This window comes from Ctenocephalides felis, unplaced genomic scaffold (assembly GCF_003426905.1).
Source record: "Ctenocephalides felis isolate EL2017-DRISC unplaced genomic scaffold, ASM342690v1 CF-g0.4_SCAFFOLD_01886, whole genome shotgun sequence".
NCBI lineage: Eukaryota > Metazoa > Arthropoda > Insecta > Siphonaptera > Pulicidae > Ctenocephalides > Ctenocephalides felis.
Genome location: NW_020538040.1, coordinates 12736449 through 12753238, shown reverse-complemented (window position 1 = coordinate 12753238; position 16790 = coordinate 12736449). Strand labels below are relative to the sequence as shown.

Sequence of the window (16790 nt, the reverse complement as noted above, 5' to 3'; positions counted from 1 at the left end):
ATATATATATATATATATATATATATGACATCCTTCCTAAAATAGTTTTTCTAGATGTATGAGCCAATATATTACTCATGTGATCAATAATTTAACAACTTAAACACATATATATCCAACTATATTTCGTGTAGAGTTTTATAAAAAAAATTTTTACAATATTATAAACTAACATGCTGTAGACATCCTCACAAAAGAGCACTTCCAAAAATAACTTCGCACACCAGTTTAAGCACCATATTTAAAATATTATCTTGTCTTCATTATAGACTGAACAATATTGTAAAAAACGGATTTCACGTAACCAAAATATATATTTTTTTTGTTTCTGAAATGAAAAAAATAGTTTTAATATTACATAACTTATGATTTAAATAATTAGTTTCAAATTGTTAAACGGTTCACATTCAAACCTGTTTTCTAAACTAATAATTCAGATATAGTCCAGTCATTTAAGCTTAAATTAGGTAAGAATCTCGGAATTCGAGATACCCAGCTGTATGTCTGTAAATACTTGTATATTGACTTAAAAGTTGTCTCAAAACCTACATATGGTATGTACATTCTACCATATGTAGACTGGGTATCTCGAGTTCCGAGGTGAACTTACTATAATGACTGGACTAATAGTAAAATAGCAGAAGTCGGATTGTTAATATTTTTGAACAGTTTACTATATTTAAAACTCTATGAAATAATTTATTATGCAAATATATTCGGAAATATAAAAACCAATTTATAGCAGCAAAATAGTTTTGTTCCTATAAATGACTTCAAAGTATTTAGGCTAAAGCTACAAATAATTAGCGGTCTATTTCTTATTCCTGGAAACACATTGTTACTATCCTGCATAACACGCTTTTTTGGTTCGGTCCTTGAAAAATCGTCTTAATGGAGTTTTACTGAATTTGAATTTGATAAACCAAGGAAGAGTTATTGTAAACTTATGCTATGTAATAATAAATATATGTAATAAATATAAGAATAAAAATATTTCATATGAACTAATATTTTATAGATAATTATAAAATTTAATAAATTTGATTTTACCATCACCAACCAATTTTAACAACTATATGATTATAAATGTACTAATATTTGATTTATTACATTTTTAAATTAAATATATTAAAGTCTTAAAATTAAATTGCAATGAGCAAATTATGTACCCAACCAGGGCAGAGAACTTAAGAATAATATGACAATACATAAATATATATTTGATTTCGCCTCTGCCTTTTTCTCTTGAATATATAGTTCTTGGCAAGATTTTTCAGTAGGTGGTAGACCAGAATTTCCAGAGCTAACGTGTTATAGTTTTGCTCGTGTTTTGGAAACTCGGTCTGCTAATTGTCAGGAAGAATTAGCTGAACTTTTGCTTGCAGCTTGATCATATCGAATGTTCATAGCGTTTGCATTTCCAGGTTCTAAACGATAACCCAAAGATTCGTAAAATGGTATTAACTTATCTTTGCAATCCAAAGACATCTTATAGCAGCCCAGTTCCTTTGCTAGTAAAGAAACGGTCACCACTATTAATTTTCCTAGTTGCTTTCCTCTGTAAGTGTCATTAACCACAACATCCTCTAATCTCCCTTTCCAAGAGCATCCATGGATGAACTTCTGCTCTACAACTAAAGTAGCTGAACCAATTATTTGATTGGATCTTGTGTCTTCGATCACAGTAACATAATATCCTCCACTATGGTACATTTGCTCGAATCTGGCATTAAATCGCTCTTGTGAAACTTTAGCAGTATCTGTTAATTGAGCTAATAGTTCAAGAAAACCGCGATGATAGTCAGAAGGCCTTAGTGGACGAACACATAACCAGGGTTCACCAGGATTCAATGATGAGATAGAACCGTTAAATTTAGCAGGCGATTCCGAAAAATTCAATTTCTTCAAAATCTCAGGATTGTATAAAGGATAATCCTTCTGTATAATAACCGGTACACCCATCATTCGTTAAAATTGTCAGAACTTGTTAGTATTAATTGTAAATTTCGATATAAAGATATTTCAATACTGTAAAGGCCGACACGTATCACATATTAGAAAACACGAGCCACACGTCATAAACGTATAAACGTATAAAATTCTGTAGAACGTTCACTCTGAAAGTGCTCAGTGTTTACCTCGGGCATTTTGACAGCTGACAGCTGACACCTGACACCTGACAGGTCATCAAATCGTGGACACAGAGATAAACTAGTGGGGTGTGTCATAGATAAACAAGTATAAAACTAGTGGGGTGTATGGCATCGTAACGAAATGTTCGAGAAATATTGAATGTTTTCAAATAGATTATTATAAATATTGTAACATAGTCTATTTTTATAAGAACTATATTAACTGAATTGCAAAGTTGAAATTATTTGTTTGAAGTATATTAGAACTATAGTCAGAATTACAAATAAAATCTGAATTATTTTCGATATACAAAAAAAAAAAATTTCGAAAAAAAAATTATTTTTTTTGAAAAAAAAAATTGAAACTAGTGGGGCGCATGGCATCGTGCCTTAAGGCAAATTGCTGGAACTTTCCGTACCAAAAAATTATTTTTTTTTAAAAAGATTAACATTTTTAAAAAAAAATTACTCTGAAAAATTAGATTTTTGAGAAACTATAAATTTTTGACAAAAATTTACTTTCTTTTGAAAAAAAAAGACTTTTTGAAGAAAAATTTATTTTGAAATGTTTTGGAAATTCTGAACTTTTCTTCAAAGCAATCGTACTGCTTTAACTGCATAGAGACGAAGCGCGTAAGCGCCGAGCCGCCGTCTAACGCGTAAACATTGGTACGGAACCCATTGGAATGTAAACAAAATTTATACTTATTGTTAAAATCTCTATAAAATATCTGATAATTTGATGTGCATATGCCTAATGATTATTTTCGACCGCCAGATGGCATTTTTTTTTACTTTTTCTACTAGATCTCCGAAACCGCTAGACCTGCTTTCATTAAAATTTGATCAGTTCTTTATCTTGTTAATACAAGTAAAATATTTTTTGAATTATTCAAATCGGACGCTCCGTTCGCTTAAAAACTGAGTTACCGTTTTTGGCACTTTTTGCCTATCTTCGGAACGGCTAGACCTGCTTTCGCTAATAACTAATCATCACGTCTCCTTATCAATATCGAATGTTTTTTGAATTATTCAAATCGCTTCATCCGTGTTCCCGAAATCGTCGACGAAAATTTGTATCCGAACACACACAAATACACACACACACATACATCCATGTTTTCTAAGGTATGCCAAAATATCCAGAAACCTCTGAAACGTAAAGATAGATAAAAATTTTCATTTTCGATTTTTTTGCGATTACTATAACTTACCCTACGGGAAGTTAAAAAAAATTTGAAACAAAATTTTTTTTTTCAAAATCAATTATTTTGTTAATACAAGTAGAAAGTTCAATTATCATTCAATCCGGATGCTCCGTTCTCTCAAAAACTCGAATTCTATTTTCTGCTCTGTATCTTCGAAACGTCTGGACTTGCCTTTGCCAAAAACTATTGAGCACATCTCCCTATTAATAGGAATCGAATGTTTTTTGAACCATTCAAATCGGTTGATCCGTGCGCCCGAAAACGTGAACAAAAAAATGTGGACACACAAAACACAAACACACACATTCATTTTTCTGAGGTATGCCAAAATGTTCAGAAACCTTCAAAACGTCGAGAAATGCAAAAATTTTAAATTTCGATTTTTGGACGATTACAATAACTTACCCTATGGGAAGCATAGGGCATAAACAGAGACACGGGTCTGATGCTCAAGAACAGCTCAATAAAACCATCAAAATATTCATAGTCCGTAAATAATCATAAAATATTAATTCTATCTATGTATAAATATTAATATTTTAATGTAAAATTAGTATAAAGTTCAACATACTGATCTCCAGATAAGGGATAAAGATTACAAATCTATAGACTCATCCAACTCCTCCAGCTGCTTCAGTTCGCTTTGGATGTGTCTAAGCCGATTTCTTCTCATCAACTTAACCAATTTGGTCAACTTTCCACGCTGTTGTTCTAGCGAGGCCGGTGATTCACTGGAGCTTGTAGCTAAAAGAGAAATAGAATGCAGCAAGTAAAATTAATTAATTTAATAATTCTCAATTACTAAGAATATCAAATGAAAATTGCACATTGCTCGTTCTTACTGGTTGTACTTTCGCTGGTTGTTTGACCCTGAGGTAACTTGATCAGGGTATCTGTCACAGCTTCCGTGATTACCATCTCCTTGGCTGATCCAGTGGAACGCTGGACGTAGGCTATTGCGTCGGCGGCGTCTATCTGGACGGTTCCGCTTTTAGTTTTGTTCATTTCTTGATCAATCAGACCTAGAAATGTAGGTTGCAAACGTATGGTAAACGATTGAAATTGCAAGGAATCAAATATATTTTTTATATTTTCATGATCACTATGGTTGACATGACTTTTTTTAAAATATTCGATGGTTAGATGGAAGTGAAGAAATTGATGATCACTTAGGTTGGAATTCCTTGAAAGTATAATATATTTAAATGGAAGTGTGTAGGCTGGAACACCTTAGAAATATAATATGGTTAAATGGAAGTGAAAACTAGAGAGGTGTATAGCATCGTGCCTTAAGGCAAATTGCTGGAACTTCCCGTACCGTAACGAATTGGTCGAGGAATATTAAATGTTTTAAAATAGATTATTATAAATATTGTAACATTGTCGAATATTTATAGGAATTATATAATCTAAATTGGAAAGTTGAAATTATTTGTTTAAAGTATATTAGAACAGAATTAAAATAAAAATCTCAATTATTTTCGATATACAAAAAATTTTTTTTTGGAAAATCGGACGCTTAGTTCTTTCAAAACTGCCATTTTTTGCACATTTAGCTCTGTATCTCCGAAACCGCTGGACCTGCCTTTGCCAAAAACTAATCACCCCTTCTCCCCGTCATTACGAATTGAATGTTTTTGGGATCATTCAAATCGGATGCTCCGATCTCTCAAAAACTCGATTTCTATTTTCTGCCCTCTTTGCTCCGTATCTCCTAATCGGCTGGATCTGCCTTTGCCAATAACTAATCAGCACATCTCCCTAACAATAGGAATCGAATGTTTTTTGAACCATTCAAATCGGTTGATCCGTGCGCCCGAAAACGTGACTGGAAAATTGTACTAATACATACATACACACACACATCCATTTTTTTGAGGTATGCCAAAATGTTCAAAAACCTTCAAAACGTAGAGAAATGTAAAAATTTTCAATTTCGATTTTCGGCCCATTACAATAACTTACCCTACGGGAAGTTAAAAAATTATCATCACTTCGGTTGGCATACCTTAGAAATATAATGTGGATAAATCGAAGTGAAGAAAAATATGATATCGTCAAATGTAAATGTGTAGCATTTTGTGAAAATGATATACATACGTAAGTCTGATATGTTTTGCCACGTTTTCTGAAGAACATAACAAAAGATATGGTTTTTCATTAATTTCAGATCTAAAATATCAGATTTTTTATTTTCATCAAGTACTTTGCTAAGATATTTCTAGACTTGACAAAATATCTCAACAAAAAACTTACAAGACAAAAACTATATCTCGACCAAATAATGAGCTGGGGAGTTGCAAATTGGTATACATATTGGATTTTTTCAAAATAGTTTATAAAATGACATATCAATCAATCTAATACCAGGAAGCAGCCTCTTAAATAAATATTTCAAACATATAATTCCTTTATCTCACCAATCACTATGCTTTTTGATCTTTCCAGCTCGAGTTTGGCGACGCTTGGAATCTTGAGTCGGGCTTCTTGCATTGCCTCTTTAGGGGAACGTGTACGTGAATCAACAAAACCAAGGCCTAAATTTTTAAATATATTAGTAAAACATTTTTCCATTTGTGTTTAATAACTAACCTGAACTGGTAGTATGCTGATAGCCTTTTGTCGTTGGTAATTGACCAGCACTTTGGCTAATAAGAGGCTTCTTGTCTGTAGCTTCTAACTTGGTCGGTTCTGGGCTTACAGGCTTTTCTTTAGGTTTAAGGCATTTGCAGCTGGGACCGTTGATCGGGCATGATGGAGGCCTAGTTACCTGATAAAAATTAAATGTTATTTAAATTAATTAACACACTATAAGCGAGCGCGGTAAAAATATTGTTTCCGAGGACTGGTGCTTATTAGCGGGCCGAGTATTTTTACCGATTTGAATGCTACTGACCTTAAAATCGGTTTACATATGGAATTGAAGGAGTTACCTGGTATTTTTTGTTTAGATTCAATTGATTTAGTTACTCGTCGTTTATTTTAGTAATATAGTATTTAGTGTATTTAGAATTCAATATTAAAGAGAATTTCATTCTAAAATTAGAACATTTCTAAACCGGCAGACAATTCAATGATTCATATTGAGCAGAGACCTGCCTGCTTATGAGAGACTATATTATCCATATCCCAACTACCCATAGTCATTACCTCTGCAATTATATCATTGAGCATGGTTCTTTCCCTTCCGGAGATATTCAATGCATCAATACTACTCAGTACGGTCTCAAGAATGGCACTTTCCCGCGGCGTAGTCTTTCCTGAAATGCTGCAGACGTCGTCATCAGGCCTGGCCGGTTGGTCGGGCGAACCAGGACTATCACCACCATTAGCAACGGAATTGGCCAAAGAATTAGAGTAAGCCGCGTTGTATCCAAAGGTTGCTGGCATATAAGATATAGGAAATAGTTGGCCGGCCCTTCCACGCATAAGATGAGATGTCGCTTCTATCGGTGGGATCTTAGATGATCTAAAACTGAGTGGCGTAAGAAGCGCCGATCGGTACAGGCCAACAACCTAGAATATTACAAATGTACTATTAATTAGGGAACGCAATACTGGTAGGACTTATTCGCACAAAGGTAAATTGGTTTTTATAGTAAAACACACTGTCTGACTCTTCTTAGTTAAAATGAGTTTTAATTAATTTTATAATTATTGGAATTATTTGTAACTGGTTTCGCAAGTTAGGCGGTTAATTTTTATAACGTAACTTTATTGATTAGTTAATATAAGTTTGATGACTGCTTTCGCTGGTCAAGCGGGTACTTGGTGAATTCTTAAAACTCACTGTATTTTATATGTACCTAAAATATTTGAAATGTTGGTTTTATTGCCCTTCGTGCTAGAGCGTGTTTCATTCATGTACATTGTTGCATTTTTCTTACATTAGAGCAGCAATTCGCTCCAAATGATATTTACCTTAAAATACCGCTATTTTTCGGTATTGAAACATAAACACTAGTTGATACATGTTACATTTAAGTTTCTTGAAACCATTTAAACTATAAATCTCATAATCCCTTAAAACAAATGTCTCTTTAGGTTGTTCTATTGTATAAACAAGTGTCAAATCACAACCTTGGCCAATCATTAAAATGAATATATTGCTTCCCAAAGGACTTCATATCGTGTCATGAAGAATAGAATCAGACTAATAATTAATGATGTTTATTTCCTCTATACAAAAATGTAACAGTATTTTAAAGTGACATAGGCGTCAACAAAATCTATATATATTCTATAGCATAAATTCTCAAAATGACCAACTTAACGTAACGTAAGTTATAGTAATCGACTAAAAATTTGAAAATGAATTTTTTTACAAAACGTCACGTTTTATAGGTGTCTGAACTTGGCCTACCTTAAAAAAAATGATTGTATGTGTGTGTGGTTGTATGTGTTTTGACCTGTTTGAAATATTCAAAAAACATTCTAACATTCAAACAACTGATAAGTAAACGTGCTGATGGTAGGTCCAGCCGTATCGGAGGTACGGAGCAGAGAGTGCAAAAAATAGAAATAGAGTTTTTGAGAGAACGAATCCGATTCGAATAATTCAAAAAACATTCAATTCGTAATAATGGAGGGAAGTGGTGGTTAGTTTTCGGCAAAGACAGGTCCAGCCGTTTACGGAGCTAAATGTGAAAAAATGGTAGTTTTTGAGTGAATGAAGCATCCGATTTGGATGATTCAAAAAACTTTTCTGTTTGTGTTGACAATTTGCTTATTTTTGTGATTTTTTTTTTGATTATCGTCATCGCCAAATTATAATATGTTATTATTTTTATTGATGAAGTATCGGATTTTATATCAGTATCTAAAAATTACTATTTCAAACTTTTTAAAATATTGAATGATATGCTGATTTATCACATCGGATATAGGCAAAACTATTTATTATAATATTGTAATATCATCTTCAATGGCTCTTTGGTCTTTCTTGCATATCATTCGATTTTTATTAAAAATACTTCATAGTCAATTCATAATTCAATTTTGGTTAAATTTTCTAAAATGATGATACTGGGATTTCACGGAAAATACCTAAATACCGGTATCGAAATTTTTTATCGGTATAGTATTTTTTTATTATTAATAAATCCAACTATAATAAAGTGAGTAATAAATGTTGTTTCATGATATTACCTCATTTTCATTGTTTGCAGTTTTAGCTGTGCTCAAATCCAAGCTGGGTGATGGTAAAGGTTCATTTTTGGTTTTCGAAGTTTTGCTATCAAGTTTAGAACTAGACGTCTTACTTGTTTGAGGTTGTATTAACAGAGAACGCTTTTTCTTTAATTTACGTTGCTGCAAATAAACGATACAATATTAGGATGAAGATAATAATAAGAAACAGAAGTCGAAATAATAACACAGGTCCAGAAATAAAAGTTGTCTGGATTAGGTGTACGGCATATGTTTTCTAATGTATTTTTTTTAGCGCTGAACACGAATCTAAAATCAAATTTTCGGGTCAAATATCAAATAAACGACAACATCTACGATCTAGAAATTTCTTTGCATGATAATTACAATCTTATAATTTCTGTCGTTTCTTGGGTCTTAATCGCCGCATGCACACACAAATGCTTTTTCCAAATTTGGTCCCATTAGATTCAGAATGACTTGAAACGTCGAGAAAACATAAAATCATGAAATCGAATTTTTTCGCTTAAACAATAAGCTTCTCTTTCGGGAAGTGGTTCATTGTTAAACAAATACAAAAAACGACTTCATCAATCTCAACACCAAACTATTAGCCACTTCAAACTAATGTGTAACAAAATAGTTTACAGCTTTTGTAATAGGTTCAACTGCTTTCGTAAAAATATAAAATAAAGTTTTAACAAAAAAGACAACCTAGCTGCCTTTCTGTTTCTATATATTCTATCAAATTAACTTTAGATATAGAAGATAGAATTATAAAATCGGATTTATAGGGCAACTTACAAAAACATGATCCAAAATTAGCACAAAAACTATTATAAAACTAAACATGAAATATTAGTAAATACTGTAAAAACCCTTACAGAGGTACAAGATGTAGCATCATCTGGTGCGCTTCTTTTTCCATGCTGCGATTTAGTGTTCTTGATAGAAGTTTCAGTTTCAGACTTAAGAAACAAGTCGGCGAATCTATTGTAAAACAATAATAAGAAATATTGATAAAAATTCTGTTCTAATATTACGACTAACACGCGCAAAATCAGTAAACATATTTAATTTTCCATTACCTGCCAACACGAATTGCAGTTGGCCCTTGGCTTGACGCGTCATCACAGCTCTGTTCCATATCAAACTCGAAATCGCCCATCTCAGTAATTGTTTCATTATTGCTACTCAGACCACTCTTCAGTTCATCATTATCCACATAAACCATAGTCTTTTTGCAATTGACTGGGCTTGCACAATTCATTTGCTGCTCTTCCTGCTGCTGAATTTGCGCCAAGATTTCGTCATCATCCGGGTATGGAAATGTGGTTTGGGTGTTCTGGTCGGTTTGTGAACCGAGTGTGTGAATGCTCTGATTATTGGTGAGTTGTAGTTGATGTTGAAGAGCTTGCATTAACATGATAGATTGTTTCGAGTGAGCGTTCCTGGAAATTGGAATCATGCTAGGATTCAAATTCATTGCAGAGCGTTTTGCCACCAAATTCTGGCAGAGGGAAGCTTTGTCACTGTCTAGGACGTTCATACGCGATACCCGCGGCGTGTAGCCTGTTGGTCTTTGAACGTACCCCTGTGAATGAAAAGAAAGATTTTTTGATAATTTGACTATATTTTCTAAAATAATTTATGCTATTTTAAAGTTAGGATAGAGCAGTGCGCGAAGAGCCAATTTGAATTTTATTAATTATACTGTCTAAAAGCTCTGTACGGATAGGAGACATGGACTCTAAGAATGGCCGACAAGAACTAACTCGAGAGTTTTGAAATGTGGTGCTGGAGGCGAATGGAGAAGATAAAGTGTATAGACAAAATAACAAATGAAGAAGTGCTGAGAAGAGTGGGCGAAAAAGACTCTACTGATAACAATCTTGAGAAGAAAAGTAAACTGAATTGGACCCCCTCTGCAAAGAGAGTGGCACGACGTCGTCAAGGGTAAAATAGGAGGAATGAAAGGAATGGGAAGAAGAAAAATGCAGAGGATTGGCGACTTACGCGAAAAGAGAAAATACAGGAAACTGAAAGCCAAAGCACAGGATCAAGAAGCATGGAAGCAGAAGTTTGGAAAGAAAAATACATGAAAAAGGGGGGGGGGATAGTGCTAATCGTAATGATAAACGAAGAGTAAGGGAATCATTTATTTGTGGTGGCACTCACATCATGGACCTGCCTTTGGGCAGACTGCCATTTATTATTATTATTACTGTCTAAGTCAAATAAACTAGATCACAACGCACACCACTTGTTTATTATTTTTCTGAAAAATTGTCATCTGTCCGTTTTTGCCCTATAGGCGGGACAAAATAGGACAGCTGTGGGGGCAAACCGTTTCAGTGTTTTAATAATTTTAAATTAAAATTATTACGAATAACTACATTATTCAACCAACGTGAAACTCAAATTTCACATTTTTTACAAAGATCACACCGAATCCAACTTAGATGAGATGATTTATCGGAAATATTTGTCAACATAGTTGGTATAATCATTTAATTTATCTTTTATAAAATTGCTTTACTATCTTGTTTTACTTTTTTATTTACATTTTCTTATCGTTCACACCTCGCAGATTAGCAAATTTAAAGAAGAAGAAGCCGTTACCTACTGAAAAACATCTGTTGAATCTAACTCTGAAGATTTCTGAATCTAAAAGGTTTAATTCTAGATGATGATAAAGTGGGCGCTTTCAAAAAATTTGCACTTCACCATACCCACTATTTTATCCCTTCAATTCAAGTAATCTGATTACAATATGTATCAATCACAGACCTTATAATACAAAATACTATTATTAGGTCTATGACATTTATACAATATTAATCTAGAATAATGTCAAAATCCTATAAACTACGAGCAAGTTAAGAAAAATAGCATCTGCCTAAATAATATTTTTTTTGATATCCTCGAATTTTTAAAAAATAGTTAAATTTGGAATTTGAGGAGGAACGTAGTTCATACTAAAGAAGAGTTTATAAAAAGACTCTATAAAAAATTCAAGTAAATCGGATTAGTATAAGTTTAGAAATTGTGGGTATCGTATAGAAAAAAACAGTTTCGATAAACTTTTATAGAAGGAGAAGGAAACAGAAGAGGAATATCGTGCCTAAACAAATGTATCTTCAAAAAGAAATTAAATATTAAAAATCTTCTTGTACACATATTCTTGAATTGTTAAACTATGGAAACATCAAAAAAAGAAAATCTTTTTTTTTGAATTCTATACCAGAATACCGCCTTAAACCAAATTTGATATCGATTGAAAATTCTTTGAAACAGCAATTTGATGCTTTTCAATTACGAATGGTACTTCTCTGTATAATCTTTTTCAATTCATACCTCTTTGGGAACAGTCTTGTAAAAATAATGTCGGCTGTGTTTAGGTTCGGGTCTGGTTGCCAGCGGCATGCTGATGAACGGCGGTTTTCTGTCCCGGAACTTCGGTATATACCGTGGGGTCAGCACGGTCACATGTGGACGAGTTTTGCCACCAACCTGCTACAAATAAAATAAGTTGGAAGAGGCATTTTGCATAAACTTCCAGATACATGTAAATCAGTGATTTTCAAAGTGGACGACATCAAATAGAAAATACGGGGTCTACGAAATGAAAATAGAGGTCCACGGTAATGGATCTCAATACACCACCACCATAGTGAACCATAGTAAACAAAAAAAATGCTCACAATTTGACCAAAGATCTGGATTACACTCAAAAACTCCTAATTTTCAATCTACGGAAGATAATTTTCTTCTATTTTTCTGATGATGGTTACGATCAATACTATGAAAGTAAACCATAATAACCAAAAAATTGGTCACAATTTGACCAAAGATCTGAGTTGCACTTAAAAGCTCCAAAATTTTAATCTACTGAAGATTGAAGAAATTTTTTCTATTTTTTCATGGTGGTTATGATCAATACTATCACCCCGTTTTGGTTTGACGTTGAATCCTAAGACACCTTATTGAGTTGGCTTATTTTTTTAATGTTCATAATATTTCTCCACATTTTCGTAACTTCTTCATAACATTTCATTTACCGAAAGAGAGGTAGGTACGATTTTACGAGGTCTGTCGTAATGCTGATATTGGGGATGCTGATGATCCCCATATACTGCAGCCTCGTTACTATATTCCACGTTATGAGCCTGAGGCCCCGCGGCCTTCCTGATGATGAAAATTCGACTGCCATCCGTAGACTCGCTGGCGAGAGATTCAGTCGCAGGAGTAGACTGAAATAAAAAAAAATATTAAAAAAATTGTAATGATTATAAGGATAATATTTAAATTTAGGTCCTGTCAACCAAATCAACTAAATTTAATAAATATACCTGTAAGGGAATGATATGAGGTGGCAGGTTTGAACACGGATGATTGTGATTATGATATGGTGCATTATGATACATCAGCTGTTGTTCCTGTAATGTATGGTTGTGTTTGCGGGGTCTGAAAAAAATACTGTACATTAAAATATTATGCACACACATATATCTTTCTTTCTAATATATAAAATTTACATGTCACAATGTTAGTTACCGTACTTATCCGAAACGGCTTTACCGATTTGTACCAAATTTTATATGCGTATTCAGTAGGTCTGAGAATCGACTAACATCTATCTTTTATAAGTGGTCAAGGTTGTCTACCCTTAATATTTTTTTTAAACTTTTTTGACCATTTTTTCAATTTTTTGTTTTATAAATTGAAAAAGAAAAACATAAAGCCCTAAATTCTCCACTCCTACCACAAACCTCTATTTTGTAGTAGTCATATTAGTAATCAAATAATTAACTTCCCGTAGGGCAAAAAAATCGACTAGTGGGGTGCATGGCATCGTGCCTTAAGGCAAATTGTTGGAACTTTCCGTACCAAAAAATATTTTGAATATTTGTGCATGTGGCTTGTTTTATAATATTCATTCATGGAATCAAGATAATAATTTGATTTTGAACATCACCAATTAAATAAAAATTTTGCTGCAAATTAATCTTGATTCCATGATGAATAGGATTAAATTAGAGGTTAAGTGGTTTATAAATATTCTTATGTGTCATAATACTTGAGTTCACGACAGATGGCGCAAGAATTTACTTAATGATGTATGTTAATAACAAATATAAAAAACTTTCAATTGGCGTGCGCTCTATGTAAATGTTTATATTAAAAGCTAATACTATTAGAGAACCATTTTTTATTCATTTGGAAGCATTGGGACCAAAGAAATTCGAAAATGTATATATAAATTAGTGCTACTAAATAAAGAATTATATTACCTTCTGTACATATCAATCGGTTCATAGGATTCGTTCTTGTATTGGTGGTGAGACAACTGCAAAAATAAATATTATTTACTGATTGTAAGAATAAAATAAGTTTATTATTTATTTATAAGTATAAAACTATTAGCTAAAACTATTAATAAATTAACTTAAAGTTTCAAAAACTTTCAAAAAAGTTGTTTCAAAAACTGCAAAGTTGTTAATTAAATAATTAATTTAATATTGCTCATAATTTAAATAATAATTAAAACAAAATTGTTTATAATTAAAAAAAATAAGAACTACTAATTTATAACAAGTTTCAAAATTTAAGAAAAAAAAAATTAAATTTTTTTAATAAATTAAAAAATTATTACAGAGTACATAATTGTTCATAATTGAGAAAAAAATATCTATTGGGGCGCATGGCATCGTGCCCTTATAGTAAATGAATTAATGAAATAAACTCATTAAATTATTAATTTATTATTAATAGTTTAATAATAAATGAATAATTTAATCATTCGTTAATTAATTAATTAATTACTTAATTTATTATACTAACCCTGCCCGAGTCGGAGACAGATTCTGCGTAAGGTTCATAAAACATACTGTCGCTGTTGTTACTATAAGGTGTTAAAGAAGGTTTTGATGCTGGTGCAGGATATAACCCTTCTGTACAAAAATAAAAATTAATTAATAAAATATTTTAAATAATAAAACTGTTTTTTGTATCATATTAAAAAAACGTACCTCCTGGTTTTGATTTTCTTGTCTTTCCTAAGTGTACATTTCTCTTCATATTCTGTTGAGAGTAATAACATGGTTAGTTGTAAAGTAACATTTTACCTTAAGGCAAGTTGCAAAAACTTTGCAATACATATAAACAATCGACTTTATTAACATCAGTTGGAATTAGCTATTTAGATAAAATGTTCAACTGTACGTTTGGAAAATAAAAACGTCGCTTTCATTAAAAACGATTTTTAAATGATATTACGTCACTCAATAAGCCCGTAGGATTACCCATAGACGATGTAGGTACGTAATCATCCAAATGATGTGTCGGAAGCAAGAAGATATTATATATGTCAAAATTTCATGACAATCCGACGATTAGTTCACAAGTTACAGAGGTTCAAGTGACGCTACTTCAATCCTATAAATCATGAATCCAAAGCAATTTCGTGAGTTGATTTATTATTGCTTTTTGATGGGTAAAAATACCATTGCTGCCAAAGTATCGCTTGATGAGCGTTATCTGGACTGTGCCAAATCGAGACAAATGGCGGAGAAGTGGTTTGCTGATATTAATCATGGCCACTGACGATGCTGAACGCTCTGGAAGGCCAATTGTGGTGGGAAATATAAAAAAGGCCACTGAAGCGTTTTGGAAAACCAAAAAGTAAATTCTCTGAGATAGCTGACACCCTAAAGATTTCGACAGAACGTGTTGGACATATCGTTCATGAATATTCGAATAGGAATAACCTCTGTGCTAAAGAGGTGCCGCGCCAACTCACATTAGACCAAAAGCATAACGAGTTGATGGTTTGTAAGAGTATTTGGAGCTGTTTAATCAAAATAAAATTAATTTTTGGCATCAGTATGTCATCATGGTTATCACCTGGCTTAACCACTATGCTCAGGAGTCGAATAGACAGTCAGCTGAGTAGACTAGACACGACGACAAGAAAAATGCAAACAAACAGCTGGCAAGGTTATGGCGTCAGTTTTTTGAGATTCGCAAGTAATCATTTTCATCAACTATCTTGAGAAAGGCCGGACCATCAACAGTGACTATTGTACAACGTTATTGGAACATTTCAAGATCAAAATCGGGAAAAACGGCCCCATTTAAAAAAGAAAACAGTGCTGCTTCTTGAGGACAACGCACCAAGTCACAAATCCGTAAAAATAGTGGCAAAAAAATATGAATTGTGCTCCGAATTGCTTTCCCACTCACTACATTCTCTAGATCTGATCCCCAGCGACCATATTGTGACGAGTAGGAAGGGTAGAAGCTCCTTTCTAGGGTATTGCAATGATTGCGACTTATTATATTTTGCAGCGCTCCCCATTACAAATGGTTACTCCAACTCCTTAACCTAAGGATTACAGATGTGAGGGCTTGACTGTATCTCGATACAGTCATGTCCTATGTCTAAACTTTAATGTACTACATCTTTAATGATGAGCTAATTAACAAACAGACAGAGTAACAGTCCAACATTCAAAATTGTGGCTTAATATGTGGACAAAAATTTTTACACTTTTCTGCTAATTATAAAGAAACGGCTTGGCCTATCGTCGTACAAAACCAACGATAGTCCTTGTCGAGATACATCAAGCTTTAAAATTTTTGAAATCGGTCCAGCCGTTTTTGAATAAACGTTGACGAAAGGCCAAAAATCGGCTCACATACACACCCATGCATCTTCCAAATTTGGTTCCATTCGAGAAAACATATTAACAGCAAATCGGATTTTTTTGCGAAAATATAAACTTCTCATTCGAGAAGTTAATAAATTTTATATATTTGTTTAAAAATTGTATAATTGATTTCATTAAGTCGCTTTAATACTTATTTCAAAACTCAAATTCAAACGTCAAAATTATGAATTTATAAATTTTCATATATTTTTTTAAAAATCATTAAATCATGCTAAATCAGTAAATATCATTTACAATTCGAAATGAGTTTTGAAAAATTATCATCATGTCATCTCAACTAAAAGTATCAAAGAATTTATAAAAAATATTTACTCACTTTTTACATAGATTCAGTCGCATATCCGTTTTTAATCCCACAAAAAAAGTATATAAAAACACTTTACACGTACAAAAAATTAGTTAGAAAAACTCATTTACAAAAAATCTTATTACAAAAAAATCGTTACGTTCACGACATAAAGGTCAAAAAATCCTGTTATTCCGAAACAAAAACCGCCATTTTTGTATTTTTTTGAAAATATGTTTTGGAAATGTTATAAAGCTAATACGATGTCATTTTGGAAAAATCT

At 32.6% G+C, this 16790-nt stretch overlaps 2 protein-coding genes across 2 annotated transcripts; both read right to left on the bottom strand.

Moving 5' to 3' along the window:
- Positions 1–1061: 1061 nt before the first annotated feature.
- LOC113377395 (probable glucosamine 6-phosphate N-acetyltransferase) lies at positions 1062–2098 on the bottom strand. The gene has a single exon (XM_026617707.1). It carries the CDS (start codon positions 1963–1965, stop codon positions 1354–1356), a length of 612 nt encoding a protein of 203 aa, XP_026473492.1. The 5' UTR covers positions 1966–2098; the 3' UTR covers positions 1062–1353.
- A 1837-nt stretch (positions 2099–3935) lies between these two features.
- On the bottom strand, positions 3936–14569 carry LOC113374649. Its single transcript, XM_026614625.1, has 14 exons — positions 14521–14569; positions 14333–14442; positions 13783–13838; positions 12841–12955; positions 12550–12741; positions 11846–12004; positions 9577–10082; positions 9373–9478; positions 8489–8650; positions 6491–6856; positions 5933–6110; positions 5761–5877; positions 4183–4362; positions 3936–4084 (listed from the first exon to the last, which is right to left on the bottom strand). Exons 1-14 carry the CDS (start codon positions 14567–14569, stop codon positions 3936–3938), a joined length of 2445 nt encoding a protein of 814 aa, XP_026470410.1.
- Positions 14570–16790: the final 2221 nt, after the last annotated feature.